This window comes from Lissotriton helveticus, chromosome 7 (genome assembly GCF_964261635.1).
Source record: "Lissotriton helveticus chromosome 7, aLisHel1.1, whole genome shotgun sequence".
NCBI lineage: Eukaryota > Metazoa > Chordata > Amphibia > Caudata > Salamandridae > Lissotriton > Lissotriton helveticus.
The window spans coordinates 363,783,413-363,810,015 of record NC_136068.1 but is presented as its reverse complement, the minus strand read 5'-3'; the positions used below and the strand labels follow the sequence as shown (position 1 = coordinate 363,810,015).

The 26,603-nt window shown below is 42.4% G+C and overlaps 1 protein-coding gene across 1 annotated transcript in view; it reads left to right on the top strand.

Moving 5' to 3' along the window:
• Nucleotides 1-26,603, top strand: part of ASIP (agouti signaling protein) — a 497,833-nt gene that overhangs the window by 406,238 nt on the left and 64,992 nt on the right. Inside the window, exon 3 of the mRNA XM_078652178.1 lies at nt 15,274-15,335. Within this exon, the coding sequence (XP_078508304.1) occupies nt 15,274-15,335 (62 nt within the window). The remainder of the gene's footprint in view (nt 1-15,273; nt 15,336-26,603) is intronic.

Genomic DNA, 26,603 nt, shown 5'->3' with positions numbered 1-26,603 from the left:
GGTGGCAGTAGGAAGGCAATGTAACATGTTCCATCCCAATCGAGGGGCAGACGAACATATGCGGTCTGACCACAAACAAAATAAGAATGACGTGAGGCTTTGAAAATAGATTTCCCACTGTCACTATACTCGACAGTAGTAGTACAATCACTATGTCCTACATGTGCGGAACCATTCTTTCTGACACATAATTCGCCTTTGACTGGTAGTACTGTAATAGCAGGCAAATCTGGAGTAGTATCGGACTGAACATTCAGGACCATGAAATTCGAAGAATAATTACCTAAATCATATACTTCATTTTCAAGATCTAACCCTGTTCTATGGGAAAGACCTTGCTTGTCTGGGAAACATGTTCGATTCAGAAAGGACATATCAGTTGAGGATGACGTTAACGTGGACCATGCTCCACACGAACCATTATGTGAAAACGGATAGGGAAAGAGTGGCAGAACTCCCTTCGGTGTCTGGAAAGGGGGGAGTCGACCACACACCCAACAATTAGTGGCATTGCTGGTCTGGTGTGAATAGTGCAACATTCGGATGAATGTATTATTACGCATAGCAAGACGATAGGATAGCTCGTGAGGAGGCAGATCACTAAATGTGTGCTCTACTGTAGCATTAGAAAACATATGTACATGTGAAATTGGAAAACATAAATGTAAAGCATAACTTGTGCATGTAACCATAAGACTCAAAAATAACAGAAAGAATAGAACGATAATACATCTTTTAGAGTTTTGACTAACTCTCTCACTGTGTGGGTCTGTCTCATACATGTCAGGAACCTGTCTAACCGTTTCACCCAAGAGGGACTTAGACAATTAAACTGGCTGACTTATTTTACTAGACCTTAGCTTATCTTTATACTCCTGCTGCGGAGTTTTCTCTAACAGGGGAAGCTTGAGTTCAGAGTCTGTTTTTGGGCAGTCCTTAGGAATGAGGCAGTCCTTAATAAAAGTCTTTTGTCGTAATCCATGGAACTTCTTGATATGGCTGGTGTGGACCCACCCCTTAAGGCCCTCTAGCTTGACCGCGGTCCTTGTTGTCAACAACACCATTCGAGGCTCTTTCCACCGGGGCTCCAGCGGACTTGAACGATCAAAATTGCGGACCAAAACATATTCTCCCGGAACGACTTCATGCGGTTTCACCTCGGTGTTGTCTGGAAATGCAGCGGCAACCTGTGAACGACAAGAGTGTAGGGCAGACATCAAGGAAGCTAGGTAATCTGTCAGCATATTACTGGAAACGTCTGTAATACTACGGGGTCTAGGTGTACCCCACATGTTTGGAGGACGGCCGAATACGACCTCATACGGGGACAGACCTGATCTGGAATGTGCAACCATCCTCATATAGAATAGAGCAACTGGCAGAGCTACGAGCCAGTCTACACCTTTTTCTTTACATACTTTAGCAATTCGGATTTTCAAAGTCTGATTATGTCTCTCTACGAGACCGGCTGCTTCAGGATGGCGTACACAATGGAACTTCCACTGGTACCCTAACAGAAGGGAAACATGTTTCATGAGCTCGGATGAGAATGGCTGGCCGTTATCTGAATACACGACCCTAGGGAGTCCATAGCGGGGAAAGAACTCACGAACCAACTGCCTAGCAGTGGTCGCAGCTGTGTAATCTGGAACTGGATATGCTTCTGTCCACCTGGACAAAGCGCATACAACTACGAGGACATACTTGAAACCTCGACATCGCTCCATCTGAATATAATCCATCTGGAGGACTTCAAAAGGGTGGTCAGGAGGTTGGAATCCACCTTGTTCCACCGGGACACTTTTACCTGGATTGAACTGACAACATATCATACAGGTACGGACTTTCTGCTTGGCTGCAGCTCGTAAATGCTTGTTGAACCAAAGGTTCTGAATACTGTCTAACATAGCTTTTTCTCCTAGATGTGCTGGACTATGTGCGGTATTAATAATGACTTGAACCATAGAGTCGGGGAGAAACCATGTGGCTTTTCCCTTCGTCAACCATCCTTGATCTGTCTGGACCCCTCCTTGTTCGGACCATTTCTTGATTTCTTCGGGAGTAGCATGTAACTGTATGTCTATTACATCTTGTGTAGGGTCCTTAACTGTCATACAAGTAGTCTGATCTGGAGTGAGTGTCTGTGTCGTGTTAACTGGAATGTCTGGAGTCTGAGCTGTAAGCTTGGCTGTTCGGTCTGCTAGATCGTTACCTTGGGAAATGATGTCAGTGATTTTCGTATGTGCCTTGCACTTCATGATAGCGATAGCTGTCGGTAAATGTATTGCATCTAACAGAGCTTGAATGAGAAGACCATGCTGGATCTTGGTTCCATGAGAAGTCATGAAACCTCATTCTTGCCAGAGCACTCCAAAATTGTGTACGACTCCGAATGCATAACGTGAATCTGTGTATATGTTTACTTTCAGGTTCTTGGCACGTATGCAGGCTTGGGTCAGAGCGACTAGCTCTGCTGCTTGAGCAGACAGGATGTCAATACGATGTGTTTCTATAACTTCGGTTTCAGTAGTCACTGCATACGCGGCTACTAGTTCTCCTGTACTTGTTCTCATACATGAACCATCCACATAAAGTGTCAGGTCGGGATCAGGTAATGCAATATCTGTCAAATCTTGTCTTGGCTTAGTCATAGTGTTAACAACTTCCACACAGTCATGTGTGGCAGGATTTGAAGTAACTGACGGTAACAGTGTAGCAGGATTTAAAATGTTGCAGCGTCTGATTTCTATGTGTGGCTGAAACAATGTCAGTTCATAACCTGTTAAACGTGCAATTGTCAAATGCTGCGTCTGGGTTCGGTTTAAGAGAACTTCCACGGAGTGTGGAACTTGTACTGTCAGGGAATGTCCTAACACTATGGAATCACTTTGTCTGATAGCTAGAGCTGTGGCTGCAACTGACTTGAGGCACGCAGGCAGAGCCTGGGCCACTGGATCTAATGTGCTCGAAAAATAAGCACAGGGCTTGTATTGTCCTGCTTGATCTTGTGTGAGAACAGATAATGCAGTACCATCACGTTCTGTGACAAAAAGTGTAAAAGGCTTACTGTAGTTCGGTGTTGCTAGAACTGGTGCTTGACATAAGGCTTTCTTTAATTCATTAAAAACAAGTGTATGTTCCTGGGTCCAAGGGAGGACAGTCGATACGGCTGCCTCCTGTGTCGTTAACAGTATCAGTGGCTTGGCTAGAAATGCATACTGAGGAATCCATTGTCTGCAGTAAGAAGTGAGGCCGATAAAAGCTCGTACCTCCTTCTGTGTCTTGGGCTGTGGAAGACTCGCTATTAACTGGATACGGTCAGGTGTCAACTGCCTACCCCTCTTGGACAGTAAGTGTCCCAAGTAGACCACTTGCTGGACACAGAATTGTAATTTGGAAGGGGACACCTTGTGCCCCATGTCGGCCAGAAAATACAGGACTGTAAGTGACGCTCACTCGCAGTCACGTTCAGAACGGGCTGTGATCAATAGATCATCGACATACTGGAGCAGGGCAGTGTCAGTTGGCATGTGAATATTGTCTAGTTGTCTCTTAAGTGCTTGACTGTAAATGCTAGGACTTTCTGTGAAACCTTGAGGTGCTCGTGTGAATTTATAGCTTCTTCCATTTAAACAGAAACCGAAAAGGTACTGGCTGTCTGGATGAATGGGGACACTGAAAAATGCGTTCTTGAGATCGATAACTGTGAAGAACGTAGCTTCAGAATCAATGGCTGTCAAGAGGGATGAAATATCTGGGACTACTGGGTACTGGGGTATGATACATTTATTAAGTTCTCGAAGATCAATCACTAATCGATATACTGGAGGTGCATTTGGATCAGTACGTTTCAGGACTGGAATGATAGGAGAATTACATACATTGGAGTCAGTTTCTACAACCACTCCTTGAGCAATAAGCTCGTCAATAATTTTGGATAAGGCTGCTACAGCCTCAGGTGGCAATCTGTACTGTCTGATTCGTGGCAAAACTACACCTTGTTTCAGAGTCACACGATGGGGTGTGATATGCATACAACCTACATCAGTTGGACCTTGCGCCCATAAATGCTGTGGTACATTCAATAACCTTGGATCAAAATCTCGTAATACATAATGACCTTTGAAGTCTCTCAAAAACAAGCGGACCCCCTCTGGGGAACAACAAATTACTGCACCTAATTCTTTCAATGTCTTAATGCCCAACAAATTTTCTGGACAAGATTTCGTTAGTAACAAATCAGTAGTTCGGGACAATGGACCGACTTCTAGAGTAACTGGTTTCGATATTTCATTAACAATCGGCTTTCCTGAAAATCCAAGGGAAACATTTCTAGAGCCTGAGAGCGGAGCCCCTGGAACCTCGTCATGACTGATAGTAGTCCTACTTGCCCCTGTATCAATCAGAAACTTTCTGTCTTTCCCTAATACTTGACTGTGTACATAGGGACCCTCTTGATCTACAGGTATCTCGATGAGAGGCAAGCCTACCTCCCTCTCTAGGCTGTTTCATGAATACGGCTGATAATCTGGATACTCTGACTGTGCGTACTGGTACATCTGCTGTGTAACATGCTGTGTTGCAGCGATAGGCTGCGGTGCTGGAACTGTCTGTTGTGCATTCTGTGGTGGCTGAGAAGTCTGTGAAACTTGTTCTTGTCTAGGCGGACGTGGTCTTTCTTTAGTCTTACCAGTAGCTATGTTGTGTTTCAGAACTGCACACTCGTTTATAAAATGACCTGGCTGTTTACAGTAATTGCAGGTCCCTTTAACGGGAGCTGCAGGATGACTGGCTTGATTCGGACCCCTCTTCTGACTGTCTTGTGGAACAGATTGTGCAACTAATACTTTCATTTTCGTGTCTTTCATACGTCTCCTTTCGTGTTCTTGCTCTTCCCTGATTCTATTCTGGTGATACTGGAGCATTTGTAACATTTGTGACGGAGTATTAGCTTGCTAAGTACTTTCGACTTTCAAAACTCGATTTTTAACTTGTGGACTTGAATTCTCGACTAGTTTGGTAACAAAGAGATGAGGGTACGATTCACTACTTGTTTTCAGACCACTGTTAATAATAAAACATTTTTCAAATCTAGAATAAAAATCACTAGTGTCTTCATCCTGTTTCTGTTTACAAGCTGAAATGGCATCCCAATCTTCCTTATTCGTGGCTAGTAATCTTGGCAAAACTTGTATCAATAACTCGGGCAAATCTTTAGCTTTCTCCCCAAGACCGGTACCTGGTACTCGTAAATTATCTTCAGCTTCTAGAGCTGTCCAATCTATCTTTTTCTCTCCCACCTCCCATTCTTTTTCCTTAAGTTTTTCATATACCCCTGCGGGCAACAGGACCTTAACATTTTAATGATATCAGGATACGTGTATTCTCCCATACGGAGCATGTCTTTTAATTCACGATGGAACCCTGCTGGATCTTTATCGTGACAGGGAATTAACTTTTTCATCTCTAAGAGTTCCATCTTCGTGATAGGGGTGTAAACAAATACTCGTTCTAGATCACCACCCGTTCCTCTAACTGGGTGTACTTCTCGTAACGGATTCTGTCTATCTATGTAAAATGATTTATTTTCTGGAGGTGAGACGTGAACAAAATGCGGATTCAAAAACGTTCGATATTTGTGGCGCTGTTCTAGAATGATACTAATTAAATCAGTACCTAGACCTCTCCATCTGTACTGGAGTAACTCGTTCAAAACATCATGTAGTGGACCTGGATCAGAATGCTGTCCCTCATACAGTGTAATGAGGTGCTGGATCATATACATACCCACCAGTCGCTGCTCGGCTGGGGGCAGTTTCAGAAACATTTGTGCCACTATTTCGTCTGGAAAAGTGGTAGAATCAGTAGTCCATCGGACTGCTGATCGGGCTAGTTCTTGTTCACGCATTGTACTAAGCTCACTATAACCGATTCGTGATTTCAGAATGTGATCGGTAGCCTGGAATACTTGCTCAAGAGAACCTTGTTCTGGTACTGGAGGAGGGAAAACTTTCTTGTGACCTAGGCGTGAATGTTAGTCGGGAAGTCTAGTTCTACCTACATACGCTATTCTGGAGGGATTCTCGTCGTCTACCTCTTCATTATCAGAGTTGTCTTCTTTCTCGGTTACTTGTGTTGCTTCTCGTTTCTCGTGTAACTTTATTATTTCCCTACGGATTTTCTTGTACATACTCTCTATACAGTTCTGTGTCTTGTGTCTTCCCTCGGTTATATGGTCACTCCACCTGGTCAAGACTTTCATTTCTTCTGGATCTTTATCCGGATAATCTTGTTCTCTTATTAAACAATTAATTAGAAACTTTAAAAGCATGAGCTGGATCTCGACTTTTCTTTGAATCATGGCGTCGCGAACACTTTCTGGATCTACTCCTGTACGGATAAAACGATATATTCTGTCTAGATATTCTTTCATATTGGGCAGGGTGTCCAAATATTCGGTCACCCGTCTTAAACGTAATGAGTATATGACCATATTACCATCGCCTGAAACTGGATCATAACAACATTCGGTAAGTGCTCGCTTGGTATCTGTAAATGTTTGAGTTTTTGGCGTACGCTGTAACGCTCGTTCATGTAGCTCAAGTAGCGTCATACGTCTGTGTTGAGGCGGGGTTCCAGGAGGACTTCCCCCCACGGCTCCTAAACTGGAATCGTCGGTGGGTACTGTACGTGCTGGCAGAGTGACTGATGTAGCGGGCACATGTACTGTAGGCTGGACCGGGGGTGCCGTAACAGATGCTGCAACGGGTGCCCCGGTGGCTGGAGGAACAGGAATTACATTATTTACGGGAGCAGGCGGAACAGGATTTGCATATTCTGGGACTGTATCGTCCAAATAGGACGAGAGAAAAATATCAGCTGCGGTCGGTTTATGACGTACCTTGATCGGAACTAATGGCGGCGGAAAATTACATGGTGCTTCCGGGGTTGCTTTTGGCAAGCCCTCGGCAAGAAGAGGATACATACCCTTAATAAGGGCATTTCTCTGTCAGTCTGACTGTTCTGCTTTAACTCGTTCACCTACTTCGATTAATTCCCTTTCTTGGGCTCTTTCTGAGGATTCCCTACTTAATTCTGTTTTTCTGATTTCTTTTTCGGTTCTTCTATGAGATTCTTTGAAACATAACTCGATGGCATCTTTCTGGGACTGTCTGGCTTTCTTTTTCCATAATGCTTCTTCTACTCGCATGATGCACTCGGCATCCCATGTACCTGACATGGGCCATCTATATTTCTCTTCTAACTCCTTGGTATAATCCACCCATAAGTCTAGATATAATATGGCACTTAAGCCATGCTTATGATACATAAAATGACCTGGACTGTCCCTAGGCGGGACAGGAACTGCTTCCTCTAGTAACCCTTTTCGGGTCTTTAACTGACGTAACTTGGAGAATAGAGGCATTGTCTAGGCTGGAATTCGAACACAATACAATACACGATAAACACAATAATGACTGGAAAAACAAATCATTCATACCACGACATTGAAAACACATTAAATAACATTTAGAATAACAGTTCGGACAGAATATTACCTGGTATACTGAGAACAGAACACATGAATTTCTCGAGAACGAAACTTACTAGAATTACTAGATGCACTGCTAAACAGTACGAAACATACCGGTCCCATAAAGAGACACGTCAGGACTCGCGTCCACCTAGGTGAACACTTCGGATTGGATCTGCGTACCCAAACCCACGGACCAGAGACAAATTAATTGACCCTGTCTAGATACTACCCCAGCAACGGTACTCACCGGGCAGCAAGAACGGAAGGCCTCGGACTGGACTGGACTGCTACGACGACGGACTACGAACTTCGGACTTCAGTTACAGGTGGGCCTCCGGATACCTCGGACCTTGGACTCTCGGCTTGGGCTCTGGTCGGGACTCGCCGCGTTCCTCACCGCCTCGTCTGGATGCTGGACCGCAACCTCCGTCTCCTCCGTGGGCCTGAGGGATACTTGAAGCAGAAATATCTGCACGTGCACGGTATGGTTCCGTCACGGCTGCAGAGGATCAGGGGGCCTGCGTGGCTTCACCGGCGCGTGGGGAAAGGGCAAGTCCCTATTCGGGCGCCATTATGTGGTAAATAAATAATTAATTACCGGTACTATTTTTGAATACAGTTAATAAAACAGATAGCTCAATAAATAAGAGACAGGATTCGAGGTATCTTGAGTCTACAGGCTTTAATCAGGCATAAGGGACAGGAACAGGACAGCCTGCATGGGAATAGACGGATGGCAGCTGCCGGGGAAAGGGGAATCGAGGAATTGGGGAAGGATAAGGGTAAGGGTAACTTTCAGTAACAGTACACAGTATATATACTTAAACAAATACATTACATTCAATACAGTAGGCGTAGCAGTAGGCGTTTCTCGTAGCAGTCGCGGAAGATAAGGACAAAATGGGAGTAACAAGAAGGCGTGTACAGGGCGTATACATAGACATGTGATGTAAACGTAACAGAAGTGTCATAAATGGGGCGGAAACATGGAGGGGGCTACCTGAGCAGCTGGGACCTTTAACCTAGTGGTGCGCGCAAACGGGCAATGACGTGTTACCAGGGAGAACTGGGGGCTATGACTTCTGCGCTAGAAGAGGAGACTACAGTCTACAGTGTCAGAACGACATGTACCTATATCATATCTGGTATCTGGTGTTTGGAGTACATATTGATAGAATCCAAAAGTTATCAGGGCAAAGGCTACTCGACACTAAGACTGGTGCATGCGTAATTCTACATATATTGCGTGTGCGAGGAATATTCTATGAATATTAATACAGTATTTCTCTTACATGGAGACAGAAAGGCTAGACCATGGCTGAAACTATTGATGCGATTCAGTAGTTTAGGAATGCAGAGAAGGAGGGCTGGACTGATAACTAGAAGCATAACATACTCTTGGCAGACTGGTAGGCAGAGCCAGGCCGGGCCGGGCACTGTGAGGCAGGAAGTAAGTGAAGGGTCAGGGATGCAGGTGGGGGCTGTATCGCTCCTCGGAGAGGGTTCAGGAGACAGGAGCTGAAACTGGTGTCCGGGCCCTTTTGAGGCCTAGAAACGGGGACAATTCAATGAATTAACGTGCACACTGTAAAATGTGGCAACATAGGCCTAATACTCGTTGTTTTCACGAGAACTGGAAACTAACATACTAGAGATGGACACAACTGTAATTGCGTCTTTAATCGGTCACAGGGGAATACATGCATATCGATCATGCACATATAGCATAAGATGGGGAACACGTAGGCACATATAACATGGCAAAATTTACTTTTCCACAATAGCACACTTGCCATAATTTCACACACTTGGAAGATTCCAGGGATGCAGAGAGACTAGCCAATCCAGATGTAATTTACACTTACTAAGTGGACAGGTAATGGGGTCCCCCAAACAAAGCTCAAGAGACCTTCTATAGTTTTATAATACATAGTTCCTATATAGGGAGGGTGTTTTAACTAGGCGCTTTTATCACCTGTTTGCACTATCATTGTAAAATGATTCCTCCTTTTGAATTTTATGAAGTTGTAACCATGCTGACCATATTATTTTTATTCATTTGTTTGCTTATGTTGGCTAAGATACTGCGCATGAGTTTACATCGTTAAAATAAATATTTTAACCTTACCGTGTCTCTTTTTTAGTCCTGTTGTGGACTGGTATGAGAGTATAACAAAAGAGTGTTCTTACTTCCCACCATTCCTGAGATGGTCCTAAGTCCCATGTTCTAGGTTGTCTAATCATTGGTTACTTTGCTATAGGACGAAGAGTTAATGAGACACTGATTGCTAGTTGGTTGGGGTTTCTAGGTACTGAGGTGAGTTTCTGGTACACCACAATTCACTAATGTCCTAGGTCTCTGTGCACAGTTCCGTGTATGAGCAGAAATCCTTGCAACAGCAGCACTGCATCGGAGGATGTAACCATTATTTCCTCGGCATGGAAGGGGTTAGTGAACGATTATCTTGCACTTCCACCCCCTGCAGGATGTATTTTCCGATCTTTCTAGCTATGGCATTTGAAAGAATGTGTTAAAAGTACACATAAGTTTGCCTTCTGCTTGTTGGCTCCTTTGTTATCTCAGTTAGCTGTGTAATAGTCTTATTTACACTTGTTGTAGGGGCCTGGCCTCCTTACTATCTCTTTGGCCACCCTTTCACAGCGTCCGCTAATTCTGTATGGCCCCTCGGCAGAGACAAGCATCCTATGTCTTATCGTGCCCTGTGTCTTGTCTTGACAGCTGTTCAAACCAGTGCCTTTCCTGTTAACTCACTACGGGTTATCCGTGCCCATGCACATCGGAACCCACAGGAGATCTGGGGTGGGCCTGTGCCCCACTTTATTTTCCTTTGCGGATCTAATTTTGATTGACCCCACTTACTCTGATATGGCATCTTAGCTGGTTCATCTTTAACAGCCCCTGCCTCTTTAATGAGTAGAGGAAATGGGATTCCTCATCCACTGTGAACTATCTGAGGACCTGCACCTGACTTGGGGTCCCATGCAAAGTGTTGCCCCTTCTCCTTTTTCCTCTATTATTTCATCTGTCCACTGCAACCATCCCAGCCGCTCCTTCCATAATCTCCAGCTTATCCTCAAAGTAGATATCTTCCAAGTGTCCTGGTCTGCTTTACTTCTGCACTAGATGACAGCAAACAAAACACAAGTATATAGTATAGGCAGCAGTGCCAGTGGACCCAGGATGTCCAATATCGCTCCTGATTTGCGCTCCAACTCCCCCAAAGGCTCTGCCTAGCCAGGATGCAGTCCAGGCCAATATCTGATGCCAGGTGGCCACAGAGCAAGATCAAGGATACCCCCAGGATCAGGGGTGGTGGGGAGATGATGGCCGGCCCCATGGGGAGGGGGAGCTGATTACATGCTTCAGCAGCCAGATGGAAACAGAGTCACCTCCGGGGAGCAGAGAGCTCACGGAGAAACATCGGACATCTAGTTGATAAATGATGTGACACCAAAATGACACAAATCGGAGATATGAAATTTCAAAGATTTAAGGTGAGTATATTACCTAAAACCACAAAGCGCCACTTGAAGTTCTGGTTGTGTTAGACAGGGTGAAACTCACAAGTTCAGGTCGACCGCAATGAAGCATGGGCCAGAGACTGGGACTAGGTTAGTCCTGCTAAAAATGTTACCTTCCCAAGTCCAGTATGAAGAGTGCAGTTGGAACTGGAGGAGGCCGCGAGATGCATGGACAGCATTGTGAGTGGTCTTCTGTGTGATGTGAGGAGCAGGCCAGGCATCATGTATGGTTGTTGCTGTAGCAGGAAGATCCTTTTGGGTATTGAGGATGGTCGTCACTGAATGTTCATATTGGCGGTCACTGCAGGATGTCGATGTTGGAGCATGACAAGTCGGGATCCCTGGAGCTTTGCATTGGTGGTCGGCATAGAGCTCAAGATCTTGGCACAAACAAGCTCGTTCACAGTTATGAAGAACCAAAAATTCAGTATTTCTCTTTTTCTTCAAAGTGGAGCTCTTCTCATGGCACACTAAGGGGCCAGTACCTTGGAGGCACCTCTTGGGGATCATGAATTCACTCCAGCAGAAGCCAACAGGGCTCTGGTAGATCCAATTGCAGGTCCAGTGCAGAGAGTCAGCTGGACAGTTGAGGGAAACCTCTGGAGCTTGTTGTGTCCTTCTACGCCGAACAGCTCAGAACAGTAGGCCAGCTAACTAGCTCTCATAGTCACCCAGGTAACCTGGGATGAAGGGTGCATGTCCAGTCTTCCTTCTTAGACAGCAGGGCAGCCTTCAGGCAGCAGGGCAGTCTTCTGCAGCAGGGTAGTCGTTCTTCTATAGTTTCCCCAGGTCCAGGAATGAACTGAAGAGTGGGTCTCAGGGTACAATTTTAATACCTGGTGCCCATTTGAAGAGGGAGAAGATTCTGGAGTTTCATGCCACAAAAGTGTTGTGTTTGAGCTGAACATTGTCTTTTGAAATGCAAGTGTGGTAGGTGACAGTTTTGCCCCATCACATCAGGATGGCCCATCCTGCCAACAACCAGACCCTCTATTGTAATACTGTTAGGGAGGAATACCCAAAGGCTAACTACACCTAGTCATGTGACCCAGGATACAGGCTGCTGGCACCTACTGGTTAGGACACGAAAATGCCAACTTAAGTGGCATTTTCAGAATTGTGACTTAAAAAAGGACTACAATTCCTCAGACACCAAACCAAAAATGCATTCCTGCTCCGAAACAAATAATATAAATTATTAAATGTAATAAGGTAACCAAATGTTATCCTATGGGAGGGGTAGGCCTTAAAAATGTTTCACTTCCAGGACATGCAAACCTTAAAAGAATACATCCAACTTTTTAAATTCATTGCATCCTGCCCTATGGGAGTCTTAGGCCCTACAGTAGGGGTAACCTATATGTATTAAAAAGGATGGCTTAGGCATGGAAAATGGTTTGTATTTCCACGTTGAAATGGTATTCTAAAGTGCATGCACAAACTGCAATAGCAGACCGGAGACATGTTTTAAAGGGCTTCTTATGTGGGTGACACAATACGTGCTGCAGGCCCATTAGTAGCGTTAAATTTACAAGCCCTGTATACCACTTTACTAATGACTTATAAGTAAATTAAATGTGCCAGTTGGGTCCATGCCAATTCTACCATGTTTAAAGGAGCGAGAGAGCACAAGCACTTTAGCACTGAATAGTAGTGGTAATGTGTGCAGAAACCTAAATTCAACAAAAACGAATTCAGCAAAACAGTTGGAGTGGGGCCCATTGGGACCCGGAAGTGGTAATCTCTGAGAACTATGGGCGGGCAATCACAAGCATCACTGAAAGAGCTGAGAGGTGGACCCACCTGCCCCTTCCATTGGCAGATAGACTGGCAGTGGTTAAAATGACTTTTCTCCCCAAATTATTGTACTTCTTCATCAACATCTCTATTAGGTTGAATATGGCGTTTTTCAAGACCCTACAGTCCACTTTATCGACATTCGACTGGGACGGGAAGAAGGCGAGGTGTAGGTGGGACCTTTTGGTGCAACGATTTGAGCGGGGAGGTTTCGAGGCTCCGGACTTTAGATTGTACTACCTTTGTGCCCAAGCTCAGTTCGCTCATTCCTGGCACTTTCCGCAGTGCTATCAGCCCCATGTGACAATAGAGGCAGATGCGTTGCTTCCCATGGCGGTTCAAGCGGCGACTCTGTCGGGTGGCACGGGTGGACCCCTAACTGAGATTAACCCAGTACACTGTACAGCTTGGGCTTAGCGACAGCTAGCAGACAAAGCACAGCTATCTTATTTATATGCTCCATTGCTGCCCCTGGCATCACATCAGGGTATATCAGCTGCGCGGGAGCAGCTAGCTCTTCGCGAATTGGCCAAAATGGGAATCACGCAGATTGGGGATCTCTATGAGAAAGGTCGCTTCAAATCTCTACAAGATGTGCAGAAGGGGAAAGATGGGGGTTTTATGTTATGCTTCATGTATGTACGTGTGAGGCAGGTCGTCAGGACTGTGCACCCTGATTTCCCGGCTGAACCTACCACTTTACATGCTTTGCAGGTGATGTTGGTGAGTGCTGAACGTCAGGGACTAATCACGAAACTTTATAATGCATCCCTGCGCGAGCAGGAGCAGCAGGCGCACCCCTCCTTTGTGAAGTGGCAGGCAGTGTTGGGTGAGGCCTTCACTGCTGACATGTGGTTGACATGCTGTATGCTGACTGGCCGTCTGACGGCTAATTGTAACCTGAGAATAATACATTTTAAGTTTCTGCACCAACTGTATTATACCCCGCTACAACTTTATAAATATGGAGTACGTGAAAGCGCTAACTGTGTGAGATGTGGAGGAGCAGACACAGACTTTGTGCATGTGGTGTGGCAATGTGGGCGTGTGTTTGCTTTTTGGGAGGAGGTGACGTCGATGCTAACAAATATCATTCATTAACCGGTACACTGCACCCCCGAACTCTGCCTACTAGGGTATGTTAAACATTTTAAGCTCTGTAACAGACGGCTAGTGTCACTGGCTACCCTATTTGCAAAGAGAGCTGTGGCACAATGCTGGGGGGCAAAGGCCGAAGGACTTTTGGGCCCCGTTAACTGCATATTTGCTCACCTGTCCAGAATCAGAATGATAGCATATGCATAAACTTGGGTTTGCTTTCTACTTGAGTTCCATTATTGCTTTCAGAAACGCTCCATGGTGGGAACATCAATACACTCTACTGCTTATAAGGATGGTTCACTTTCAATTTTTGCGACATGTCTAGGCTTCGAATTGTGAGGTATCTGTTTGTGCATATAAGATGTTATTCACCCCAATGTACAGTTAGACCAGGTGGATCCTAGCTCAGTCTCAGTCTCGGGTCGGGTGGGGGTTTGGGGTGAAGGGGTTGTTTATTTGTTGTATGGATCATAATGTGCTATCAGACATGCATATGATTGTTCGCTTTTTGATGAGAAAATCAATAAACATATTTAAAAAACAAACAGTTGGAGTGAAAGCAAATGGTTTTGGGGGTCTACCACCCAAGAGTGCAAGGTCTAACACCTTGTCAATTCTATTTTTAGCATTCCCGGTCTCCTTTCTCTTTCTGTTGTGTCTTCCCAGGTTTCTCTCTCACTCAACTCTATGTAACTTTAACTCCCTCTCGCATCCAATTCTCCCACTATCTCCCTATGTTCTCGACTTCTCATGATTTTCTCTGTCATTCTCTCATCCCTCTCTCTTCATATATATATATATATATAGATATATATATATATATATATATATATATCTATATATATATATATATATATCTTCCTCTCTCCCTATCTTACCTCCCTTTATATTATTCTCTCCTCACTGTCCTTCTCTCTGTAATGAATCCAGAGACATTTATTATAAATAAGACTTTATTGAGACCTAATAAATTGAGTAATGATGGTGCCATAAAATGGTTTAAACTAGATTTGAGCCTAAGTGTCATGTGATTATATACAATGTCATTTAATCTCAATGGGTGGACAGTTGGTCTAATACTATGGTCGCCAGGCTCAGAAATTGTACTCCATATTTTTGCCTGCCTACCCTAACTAGGTTGGTCATAAGTGTGACTTCCTTTGCAGCATATTCAAGAAGATAAGAATCTATATTGTCTCATGGCCAAGCATAGGGTTGTAGGGAAGTTATCTATGCATTCTTTTTGTTCCAAACTCAACCTGTTAAATTCTGCATAATTTTATTTTTATTTTCAGAATTAACCAGAACATCACGAAGGATGAGCAGGTCCGAGGCAGAGAAGATGAAATTGTCTAAGGTACAATACCTTTTGCCTAAATATATCTGGTATAAAACAATGATCTATTTAAATGTCTTTGAATGCATATAACTTCTTTTTCTGAATAGGATAACTTTTCCAAATCCAAATCCATCGACTGTATACATGACGATTTGGCACCTAGGACTGCAATGGCTACCTGATGACCTACACTCATGAAATGTTCACACATATCCAGATGTAAACACAACCATTTTATTTATTTTATTAAAGTGTTCCATCACGAAGAGGCATTAGGGCAGTTTAACAGTAGCCAGGAGCTACAGGAGCATGAACACTGAGGTGGGGCTAGTAAGAAAAGGACAACAGATTAGAATGTTCACAAGTTTGGTGTAGAAAGTTCTGAGAAGCTAGTTGAGATAGAAGGGTGGTTAGATTGCCTTATGCGCCTCTGTTTACACACAACTAATGTTGTTTTTCCTAGATTAATTGATATCCACATGTGCTATTAACATTGTTATGGCTTCTTGATTAACTGTGACCACACAGAATGCTTCCTATGGTGTCTGAAAATGTATTATTTTATACACATCATAACCCAGAGGTTTTTTATATTTGTGTTTATGGACAGTCTAATATTAATGTTTGCTTTTCTAGATGTAGCAAAAAACAGCAAAAAGGCAGTAAGGAATTCCTAGTCGCACAACCGCTCTATACACCAAAGTCAATACAAATTGTTTTAACAAATGTTGCCCACCTCTTAGGTCCACCACCCAGGAACTATAAACATAGAAGCAATAAGAGAATAGAGAGGCAACAAAAACAAATGTTTTTACAGTTTGTTTCACAAAATGAATAATGGTCCTTCAATGATATGCAAAATTCACTTTTATTTCATCCTCGGACATATTCTTGATACAAGATGGTTAGACAAACAGCCAACGCGTTTCGCCCAAGTTGGGCTTCCTCAGGGCGGATGCTCAGAATGCGTTAGTCTAGCAGCGTTAAGTCTGAAATTCAACAGCAATCTGAAAAGCTTGCAAAAATAAAGGAATCGAGCATTTCCGATTGAAGAACGTTATGTGGACAAAAAATATTTAAATAATCACAGCAGTCAGCACAAAGTACCTTTCATAGGTTTATAGTCTTCTGGGTGACTCGATTCAACTTGAGATGACAGTGTACACTATGATATGTGTCACTAGCAATATGGGATTACGTCTCTAACCACGTCCCACATCAAACATCAGGTCTCTCAGCCCGCCAACGGCCAAAATTTGGAAACCGCGCGAAAGGTCCTTTCTATCAGTAATAACAGGAACAAAAACATAGGGCTACCCAGTGTTCAAAGAGGCAATCTCAGTGAGGCATAGAGAAAAAAGGGAATGTTTCCTCATGATACATTTTATAATCGACTTCACAATTTTCGAACGGATGAGAACTTCTCAATTATGCAGATAAAGTTCCAAAATTAATTTTAAGTTGAAATAGATTACAAAACCGACCTGTGGCCCTATTACAGACGTGTGGCACACTGGCATTTCCTCCCACTTTGTGGGCCGTCTGGGCATTTTGATATTACAGAATGGGCTGCAATCGCTTGTGCTGCTCCTTCTGTAATATAGATAGAACTGGTGCACATGTAGCGCAAGCGCTGTCATTTATTTGAGGGTGTTCACTCATTTGCATGGGGTGTGGCCCCATGTATATGAGGGAATCTCCTTGCCTCTGAGACCGCTCCTTATTACTGAAATGGGCACATAGGCTAACATGTATTTCGGAGATGGACTTCGCAGAAACCACAGCAACGAGAGAGCCCTCATAGTGGCTACTGAAGACATCAAAGCCCTTCTTGAGCGAGAAGAGACTGTAGCTCTGATCCTCCATGACGTCTCAGCAGCCTTTAATATGGTCTCTCACCACACACTCATCACAATGCTTTACAACATAGGCATCCATGGAGCAGCTGTCAGATTGTCTTTTTCCTCACCTGGTGAACGCAAAAAGCCCACCTTCCCCCCTTCACCTCCAAACCCAAGAAAATAATCTGTGGAGCACCGCAAGGATCCTTGCTGAGCCCCACCCTCTTCATCACTTATATGACACTTCTGGGCAGCAACGCTAAAACCCAGCATCATATCCTATGCCAAAGAGACAAGACTCCTCCTCTTCGAAGACACCACCAATACTAAGACTTCCACAACCAAATGACAGACGTTACCAACTGGATGAAGAACAACTGCCTGAAGCTTAACTCGGTACAGAAGTAATGACTTTACGAAACAACTGCTCCTTATGGGACGCATCCCGGTGGCCCTCAGAACTCGGACTTACTCCTACCCCACTGACCATGCTAAGAACCTAGGCATGATTCTAGACAGCCAGCTAAGCATGATGATTCAGGTCAACTCCATTTCCTCCTCCTGGTACTTCATCCTCTGCATGCTTCGTAAGATATTCAAGTGTCTACCCCAAAGCTCAAGATGCACCTTCACCAAGGCCCTCATCTCCAGCTGACTGGACTACAGCAATGCTCTCTATGCAGAAATCGCAGCTCACCTCCTACGATGACTACAGACCATACAGAAAGCCACATACAGACTCCTCCTGAATCTCCCTAGACAAACCCACACCACCTCAGGAAACTTCACTGGCTCCCTGTACAGAAAAGATGCCAATTCAAGTTCCTGATCCATGCATGCAAGGCCCTACATCAATGTGGACCCGCCGGATTGAACCACCGCCTCAACTTCCATTAGACACCAGATACCTCTGCTCCACGTCCCTTTCTTTCATCCTCACACCCACACCTGATGTAGCAGAAGTGGAGGTCGCTCCTTCTCATTCCTGTTTTTTGCTTTTTTTACATTTTATTAGCCATTGTATAATTCAGTACATCACAAACCGATACGTAAGTGATTACGAGTAATACAATCCAACATAAATATAAAGGAGCATGAAAGGCAAAGGGCAAAAGCTTACAATACACAATCAGTCAAAAGTAAACATTAGATTAAATGTGTTAAAATAAGCACAAACATTAATCCCATTGCATACAAGACCACACTCATTTGAATTTTAACTAAGAGTGTGGGCCTCTTGCTTTGGTGAGCGCCATCTCCATTTCATATGTATCTCTCAGCAAAACCCCAAAATCCTTAATACTAGGGCTTATTGTTTAATCAAAACTCGAGCAATACACAAACGAGCACAGGCAACTATAATTGAGACAGATAACCCAGTAAGACAACCCCGTTCTTCAATTGTGCCCAGTATTATTTCCCTTTCTGTCATCTGAATATCATGACCTATTAGCAAAGAAAAAACATGGTTAATACGGACAAAAAAGTACTCAGCCTTGGGCACCTAATAAACATATGTCTTAAGACAGCAGTGAACTCCTGACATTTTGGACAATATGATTTAAGTGATAGTGACTGGTTCACCGCCCATTTAGAAATAACTTCCGGAGTGTAGTGTAGCAGAAATATAACCCGATGCTGCTTCAGTTTCAAATTCACAGATGCAACTGCTAAATCTATCGTCTCCAGTGATTCCTGTATATTTTCTTTGGTTATAACTGTATTGAACCTCCGACTTAGCTTTAATGCATCTGCATCCCATCATCACTTACATTAATAAGCAGTGCCTCGTATATTTTACCTATTTGCCCTTGTTTTATAATCTGAAGGAATGCAGACAAAACCTCAGATGAAAAAGGCATCTGTAATAAACCAAGTCCCCGAATAAAGTACTCTTCTTTTAAAGCGGCGGATATCCGGAACCCTTGCCCATCATACAACTGCCCCAGCTGTAATAAACCCTGACTTTGCCACCTTTTTCCAATAGAATCATGAAATATTTCTGGTAATATGGGGTTCCCCCAAAGCCTAATAAGCAATAGTAACTTAGGAAAAGAATATGCCATAGCAGCATCCTGCCATATCCTAACAATGTCCCTGACCACCTTAAAACGAACCCTCTTATAGTAGCCGTTTCCTATCACAAGAACCCTGTGTTGGGGCCACAAGCCGCCTGATAAGAGGACCAGGTTGTCCCAAAGTCGGGTCCTTGAAGTAGACTTTGAATTCGACCAGCAAATGCAGCCTAAAAATATAATTTAAAGTCTGGTAATTTAAAACTGCCCTGCTTATATGACAGCCTGATATGCGGTAGTGCTCTGCTTCCACGCCAATAACTCCAAATAAAACTACCTCCTGCACTATCTAATCATTTCAAAAATGCCAATGGAACCCTCAGCGGGATTGCACAAAATAAATACTAACATTTTGGGAGAATATTCATTTTTATGACATTACACCTACCAAATACACTAAGAGGGAGACGATGCCAACTATGCAAATTAGCAACCGCCCTTTTAAGTAACGATTCATAATTTAGTTTAATCACTTCCTCTACTTGGCTGCTAATACATACTTCTAAGTATGTTGCTGTTTGTGTAAAGCCTAATGCAGCTGGGGCCATATTAGTTTGATAATTCAAAATATCTGAGTTTTATTAAATTTAGTTTATAACCTCCTTCTCCTACCTAACAGCAAATACATGGAATGAGCTACCCTTTCATCTATGAACCTCCGCATCTCTTTCAGAGTTCTGAAAGTCCCTAAAGTCCTGGCTATTTGGATAATCACTCACTCAATCAATCAATTCTTTCTTTATTCGGGTATTGAACATGAATATCCATAAAAGCACAATTAAAAATACATAAATATACAGTCATATACAAAAGAAGAACAATCAGTAAAAACCACAAATCTATGTACAAAAACATCATTATCTTTCTCCTAATATATTAATCAGTATTAAGAATTGATTTACGCAGTCTAAAAACATTCTTAAAAAAACAGAAACTGAAGCAACAGTTAAGACATTGTCTAGTTTCTGAATTTCTAAAAAAGCTGGGCGACACTGATTAAAACGCATTATCCTTAATAACGGCAAAATCCATCTTTTCCTAAGGGGAGCATAATTTTTACAAAATAGCAAGATATGCATATCCGATTGTATGGACAGGTCATCACAGGGACATTTATTAAGGTCCTTTGTCCTTCATTTTAGGATAGCTAAAAAATTTAAATAAGATATTCATTCTGAAGCGTATTAATAAGAACTTTTCAAAGTCTTTCATTTGTAATTTCAAATATGGCTGGATTTCGCTAGTAATCAATACCAGTTGGTGCGCCACCACTGTGCTTTTCCTCATCTCCAAACAATTCATTTTGTCCTCCATATGTAACATACATATATGCTTTAATTCTTTTCTGGTTACATGGGACATAGAAAGAGGATCATCAAAGTATTCACGATGTCCAGTCTCCATGAGGAATGGTTTTACATACACCAGCGATCTCATTTTACTGCTTTTTTCTAGGTTCATGGCGTCTTTCAGAATTATTTGATTAAAAGCGCACTCCTCCGTAGTCCACACCCTATGACATAATAAAACTGGTTGAATTTTAATAACATCCTCTATATAGGGTTGACCCAGCTCCATATGGCAATTATGGGTGGACACACTCTCAGGGACTGTTAGGAGGTGTCTAAAAAAGGAATGTTCTACTAGTTGTAAAGATTTAACATTAGCATACCCCCATATGCCAGCACCGTAAGTTGCAATTGCAATACTAGTTGCTCTATATAGTGTTAAAAGTTCCTTAATCGGCTTTTTGCCCAATTTTCTTGCCAAGTTTTGAACAGCCATTATTGATTTACAAAACAACAATTTTCGTGTATTTATTGTTGTATTCCATTTACCTTTTTGATCTAACAGTATCCCCAGATAAGGAAAAGTTTGGGTAAATTCCAGGGGTTTAGAGTTTATGAACATAGTTTTCTTGTTCTTTAATGCCCCTGGACCGCAGTTCATACAGTAAGTCTTTGAAACATTGACCCTCAGATCTAAATTGCCCATGAAATTTGCAAAGAATGTGATCATCTGCTGCATTGCCAGCGGGGTTTGGGTCATCAGAACCACGTCGTCCGAGTATAGTAGCGCAGGGATTGATCTTTTGCCTATCAGCGGCAAGTCCCTGCACTCCCTGAGTAATACCTCTTCCAATTCATTGATATACATTGTGAATAGGAAGGGGGCGAGTACGCACCCTTGCCGTACTCCTCTAGCGATTTTAAACGATGTTGTAGATTCCCCATTTCTACTGTATCTGACAGTGGCCCGTGCTCCCCTATATAACTCTCTCAGAAAATGTATTATATTCACTTCCACATCAAGTTTCATCAATATTAACCACAACTTGCTGTGGGTGACGCAGTCAAATGCTGATGACAAATCGACAAAGGTTAGGTATATACAGTTTTTCCTAGCATTTACATATTTATCCGGGAGAATATGCAAATTTAGGCCCTGTTCGATGGTACCCAGATGTTTCCTAAAGCCATATTGGAGATCACTTATTATGGAGTGATCCTCCGCCCAAACCTGTAATCTGTTCAGGATTACTCGCCCAAAGATCTTAATGGTAGAATCTAACAAAGATATCGGGCGATAGCAAGCACAGCTTGATTTATCTCCCTTTTTAAATATAGGTATTATAATCGATTCATACCATGAGGGTAGTAATCCACTCAAACAAGAAGCATTAAAAACTCTAGTGAGGATTGGGCCCCATAAGGCCATAGTATGTTTATAAAGGTCAACAGGGCCCCACACTCATAATAACTTTATTCAGAATCTCTTTATCGATCCATAAAAGTGCATAAGATTAAAAACATCATACATACAATAAAAAAACTTCTATCAATGGATCAAAAAAGTACATAACATAGAGAACTCATCTTACATAAAATTAAAACTCATTAAATTGATAGTTTGAACTCAATTTATAAAAATCCCTAGATTTAAAAAATTATTATCAGCCTAAAATCATCTTTCAATCAACTTCATAGACTAGGTTGTCTAAAGATGCAATCGATTTCCTTCTTTGTATAACCCGGCTTATATATCCAGGAACAGCTCTGCAAGCTAATTCATTGTCGAGAGTACAAATACATTTCATGGCATCCTTATAAAAGAAAAGTTTCCTTGCCATAATGAGTGGCCGTATAAATATTCTTCTTATGTCTCGATAAAACTTGCAGAACAGAAGAAAGTGCATCATGGACTGGATGGCTTTCCCATCACATGGCCTAATTTAAACTATTTTCTGGAATCTTTCATGCTTTGGAAAAGCCACCAGTTCATGGACAGGGCCCAAACGTAATCTTGTCAGATAAAATCTTTCCTGGGTATTTGTGACTTTGACTAGATAGTCAGGTAGACTAGACAGCTTTGTACTAGCCATATATCTTGATATGCTTAGTTTTTTCTCATGCCTACTAGCTCTTTCTTGGCTCTGTTTCTCCATGTAAATCTTTTTAATGTCATTTGTGACGTATTGAAAAATACCTACGGGATTTATCACTGATAGGTCTTTATTGATTTCCTTCAGCAACTTATCCATATATGCTAGCCATGGAATTTCATTAAAATATATCTGTTCTAGGCAATCCTTAATTATGTCCCTAGTGAGCTTTGGTCCCTCCTTGCATCAGATGTTAAGCCAAGAGCATAAATCTTTTACTTGTATTAGATCGGCAACATACGGTGCATCCAATTCTTTGTGTAGGAGGTGTTTGGATGTAAACCTTGGTACAGCTAGCATTCGGCAGAAGGAAGAGTTTTCACAGGATTGTAATGTATTTACACTGGTGTTATCCCATACTACAGAGCCATAGGTTGCTACTGATAGGCATTTATTGCCATATAGTTTGAGCATATCGCAAATAGGTTTACTGCCTATCTTGTTGCAAAATCTAAAGATCGCCTCCATGGTTCTAATTAGTTTAAGACTTGACTGGTCTTCATGTGGCCCCCAATTACTATTAAAGGAGAATATCATGCCTAAACAGGAGAAGCTTTGGACTTCTGTCAGCTTATGTTCCCTCACACAATGGGTCTTTTTCTTAGCCCTCTCCCATCCACAGACCATCACAAGCGTTTTAGTAAGATTTGATTTTAGTCTCTTTTTGCTCCATGAATGAGACGAAAGCTTCAACCAGTTGTGGTAGTCCGTTTGCAGTTTTAGATATTAAAACTGCATTGTCTGCATACAGGAGCAGCCAGGTTGAACAAGAGCCTATTTTTGGGGCATTAGTATTCAATTCTTTGAGGGTTTTGTCAATCCCATTAATGTATTATGAGAAGAGATGGGGTGCGATGACACAGCCCTGTCTTATTCCCCTGGACACCTTAAAACTTGGGGTGCACTCTCCTTCCCCTCCCATACCTTACTCTCGATGTCATTCTTGCATAAAGTTGTGATAAAAATGAAACAATATCATCTGGGGCGCCCATATCAATCATTGCTTCCCACAGTATGGCGTGGCTCTTTATCGCTTGATTTCTATCCTGTCTCTAGGTATTATATGTAGGGCCTTATTTAATTCTTGTTTAGCCCAGGTGCAGTCATGATTAAACCAACTTTTTGTCTGCCTCTTTTAAATAGAGCTGTCTTTTCTTAGATTAGAGGCTATTGCAGAAGTAATTTTATTAATTGGGCCATAACCATGTCAGGATAGGAGTTAATGTCAGTACAGATGGAGAAGCTTTCTCTGTAGTCTTTGAAAACTTGTGCAGCATGATATCTTCATTTGGCTATTCAACTAACCTTGCCAGCGCCTGATACTCTCATGGGTGACAAGAGGCACTCTACAAGTCTACTGATTAATTGATTGATTGACACTTTTGACTGCCACCTAAACATTGACGAGATGCCATTGTGATAAAAATGATTGGATGAGCAACAAATTACTAAGTTGATCAATGAATTATGGGCCATATGTATCAAGCAAAATTGCATTCGCAAATGCCGAAATTGGCAGAATTTTGGCTTTTGCGAATGCAATTTTGCCAAATGGTATGTATTAAGGCAAATCTGCGTGCAAAATAAGGAATTGCAAAATTTGCGATTCCTTATTTTGCAATTGCATTTTAGGAATCGCAAATTCACGATTCCTTAAATGCAATGTAAGAAGCACCAAAAAAGTGCAATTTGGCCTTAAGGAATCGCCTATTACCACCAACTTCAAGTTGGTCGTAATTTGCGATTTCTTTGAAAAATGCGATTTTTTGCATTTTTCAAAGTGCAATGTGAAGCACATACATGCCCATAGGGCATGTATGTGCGCCACATGTGCACCCATGCTTATTTCAGGGGTGCAACAGGGTGTCCTTTTGACACATAAACAAAAGGATTCTATCAAAAAAAGTGCAAGTTTTTATTTTTATAATTTTTGTAATTTTCTTGGGAATGTGAAATAAGGCTCTTCCTCAGATTGGTGAGATGAAGGCACTATGTGCTTTTAAAATACCCCTCACACACTAAGAACCCCTTAGTGTCATGCTTCATCATGGGGCTCTTCCTGTCCCTCTACGGGGCGGGGCGTGCTACGACCTGCGGACTACGCGGGAGCACTGTTTAAGTGGTGAAAGGCTATGTGTTAGTGCAATGTGAGTGGAATCTTGTGAGGTGTAGGGACCTTGTGATGTGAAATAAAAAACATTAAAAATCCCTGGCTAGTGGAAAAAATAATTTTATTCGCTTCCCTGGCTGGGATTATTAAAAAAGGGGGTTGTGAGGTAGGGCTGTTGGCACCTACTGGGTCGACATGTTTCGCAGACAGTCCCCTACTGTCTGTTCATCAGGACCTTTTAACGGTCCCTACTATAAGGTACTCAGTACTAAAGTTTGCCTAAAGACCTACAAACTAACAGCAAAAATAGGCTGGAAGTTTGTGCTTCGGGGCGTGAGTTGGCCCAAGGTGAAGCTAAAAATTGAGCAAAAAAAGACACATTGGTCCCTAGAGGAGAGAAAGAAAATTAATCGATGTATGCAATTGTAGCACATAGTACACAGTTATTTCATTTCTTATGTTTACCAATAAACACGAAATCGTGGGCATACTTTTTCAGCTGTATTACGCAATGCCACTGAGGTTGTGTTTCAATATTTGCAAATGGTACTGTACTCTATTACTTAGAGTCTGTCCATGTATATAAAACACATATATTCTCGACTAGACATAAGTACATAGACACATACATATAGGCAGACACTTGTTCTTTTTCCTTGTCTGTATAGCGTTTTTTTTATGCAGTCGGTTTACTCGTTTTCCGAGGTGTGATTGCATATTAAGGTTGGCTCTGGAATGGACATGGTTAAAGACATACATACATTCTTTCCCAGTTACGTTCTTCCATTTCATGAGCTGACAAAACCGAGGGTTCTTTTGCACGGTCAACTATGGAAATAAATAGAGCCACACCCCCGCATACTCTATTGCTTAGAGTCTGTCCATGTATATAAAACACATATATTCTCGACTCATACATATAGGAAGACACTCGTTCTTTTTCATTGTCTGTATGGCGTTTGTTTTTATGCAGTCGGTTTACTCGTTTTCCGAGTTGCGATTGCATGTTATGGTTTGGTTGGCTCTGGAATGGGCATGGTTAAAGACATATATACATACTTTTCAAGTTACGTTCTTCCACTTCATGAGCTGACAAAACCGAGGGTTCTTTTGCGCGGTCAACTGTGGAAATAAATAGAGCCGCACCCCCGCATCAATGACAAGGTTCGAGGGAACTGTACTTTTACCTTGTGCGGGCTTGGTTTTCATTACTGTTGATCACAGTATCTCAGTACTTACATAACCGCCAGTGTCAAATGCTTTAATCCTACCCCGGTGCCGCTCCGCCGAACATCAGCGTTTGGCCCGCTATTGCCATTAAATAGAAGTCGGTATGCAGAGTCGTCATCCGGTAGCAGGTTCAAAAAGGCTGGTGCGCTAACTTAAAATGGCCGCCTGATTTTGGAACACTTCCTGGTTCCTAAAGTCTCAACGGTAGTGTTTCTTTACTTCCAGTCGTCCGACTTTTGCAACTATTAGTCTGTGATATTATCCTTAGTTGGAATGAATACGATACATAAATACTCATGTTATCTATGGAGGGATGTAAAAAGAATTCATTGCTTTATTATTCACAATTCCGGAGCATTTCCTGGTTGATGCCTCATTGCCACAGTATTTCTTCTCTGTTGATCATTGGGAAATTAAAGAAAAAATCCCGAAAGGGGGTGTGATATTTCTCCATATGATATATTAAGTACATACAAATTTTAAAATATAAAAATATATAAAAGTGGAGAGATGGAGGAGATACCATGATCGGTATTCTCTGGTGGGGGGTCAGTATTCTGACTCCATGGTGGGGGGTCAGTGTTTAAG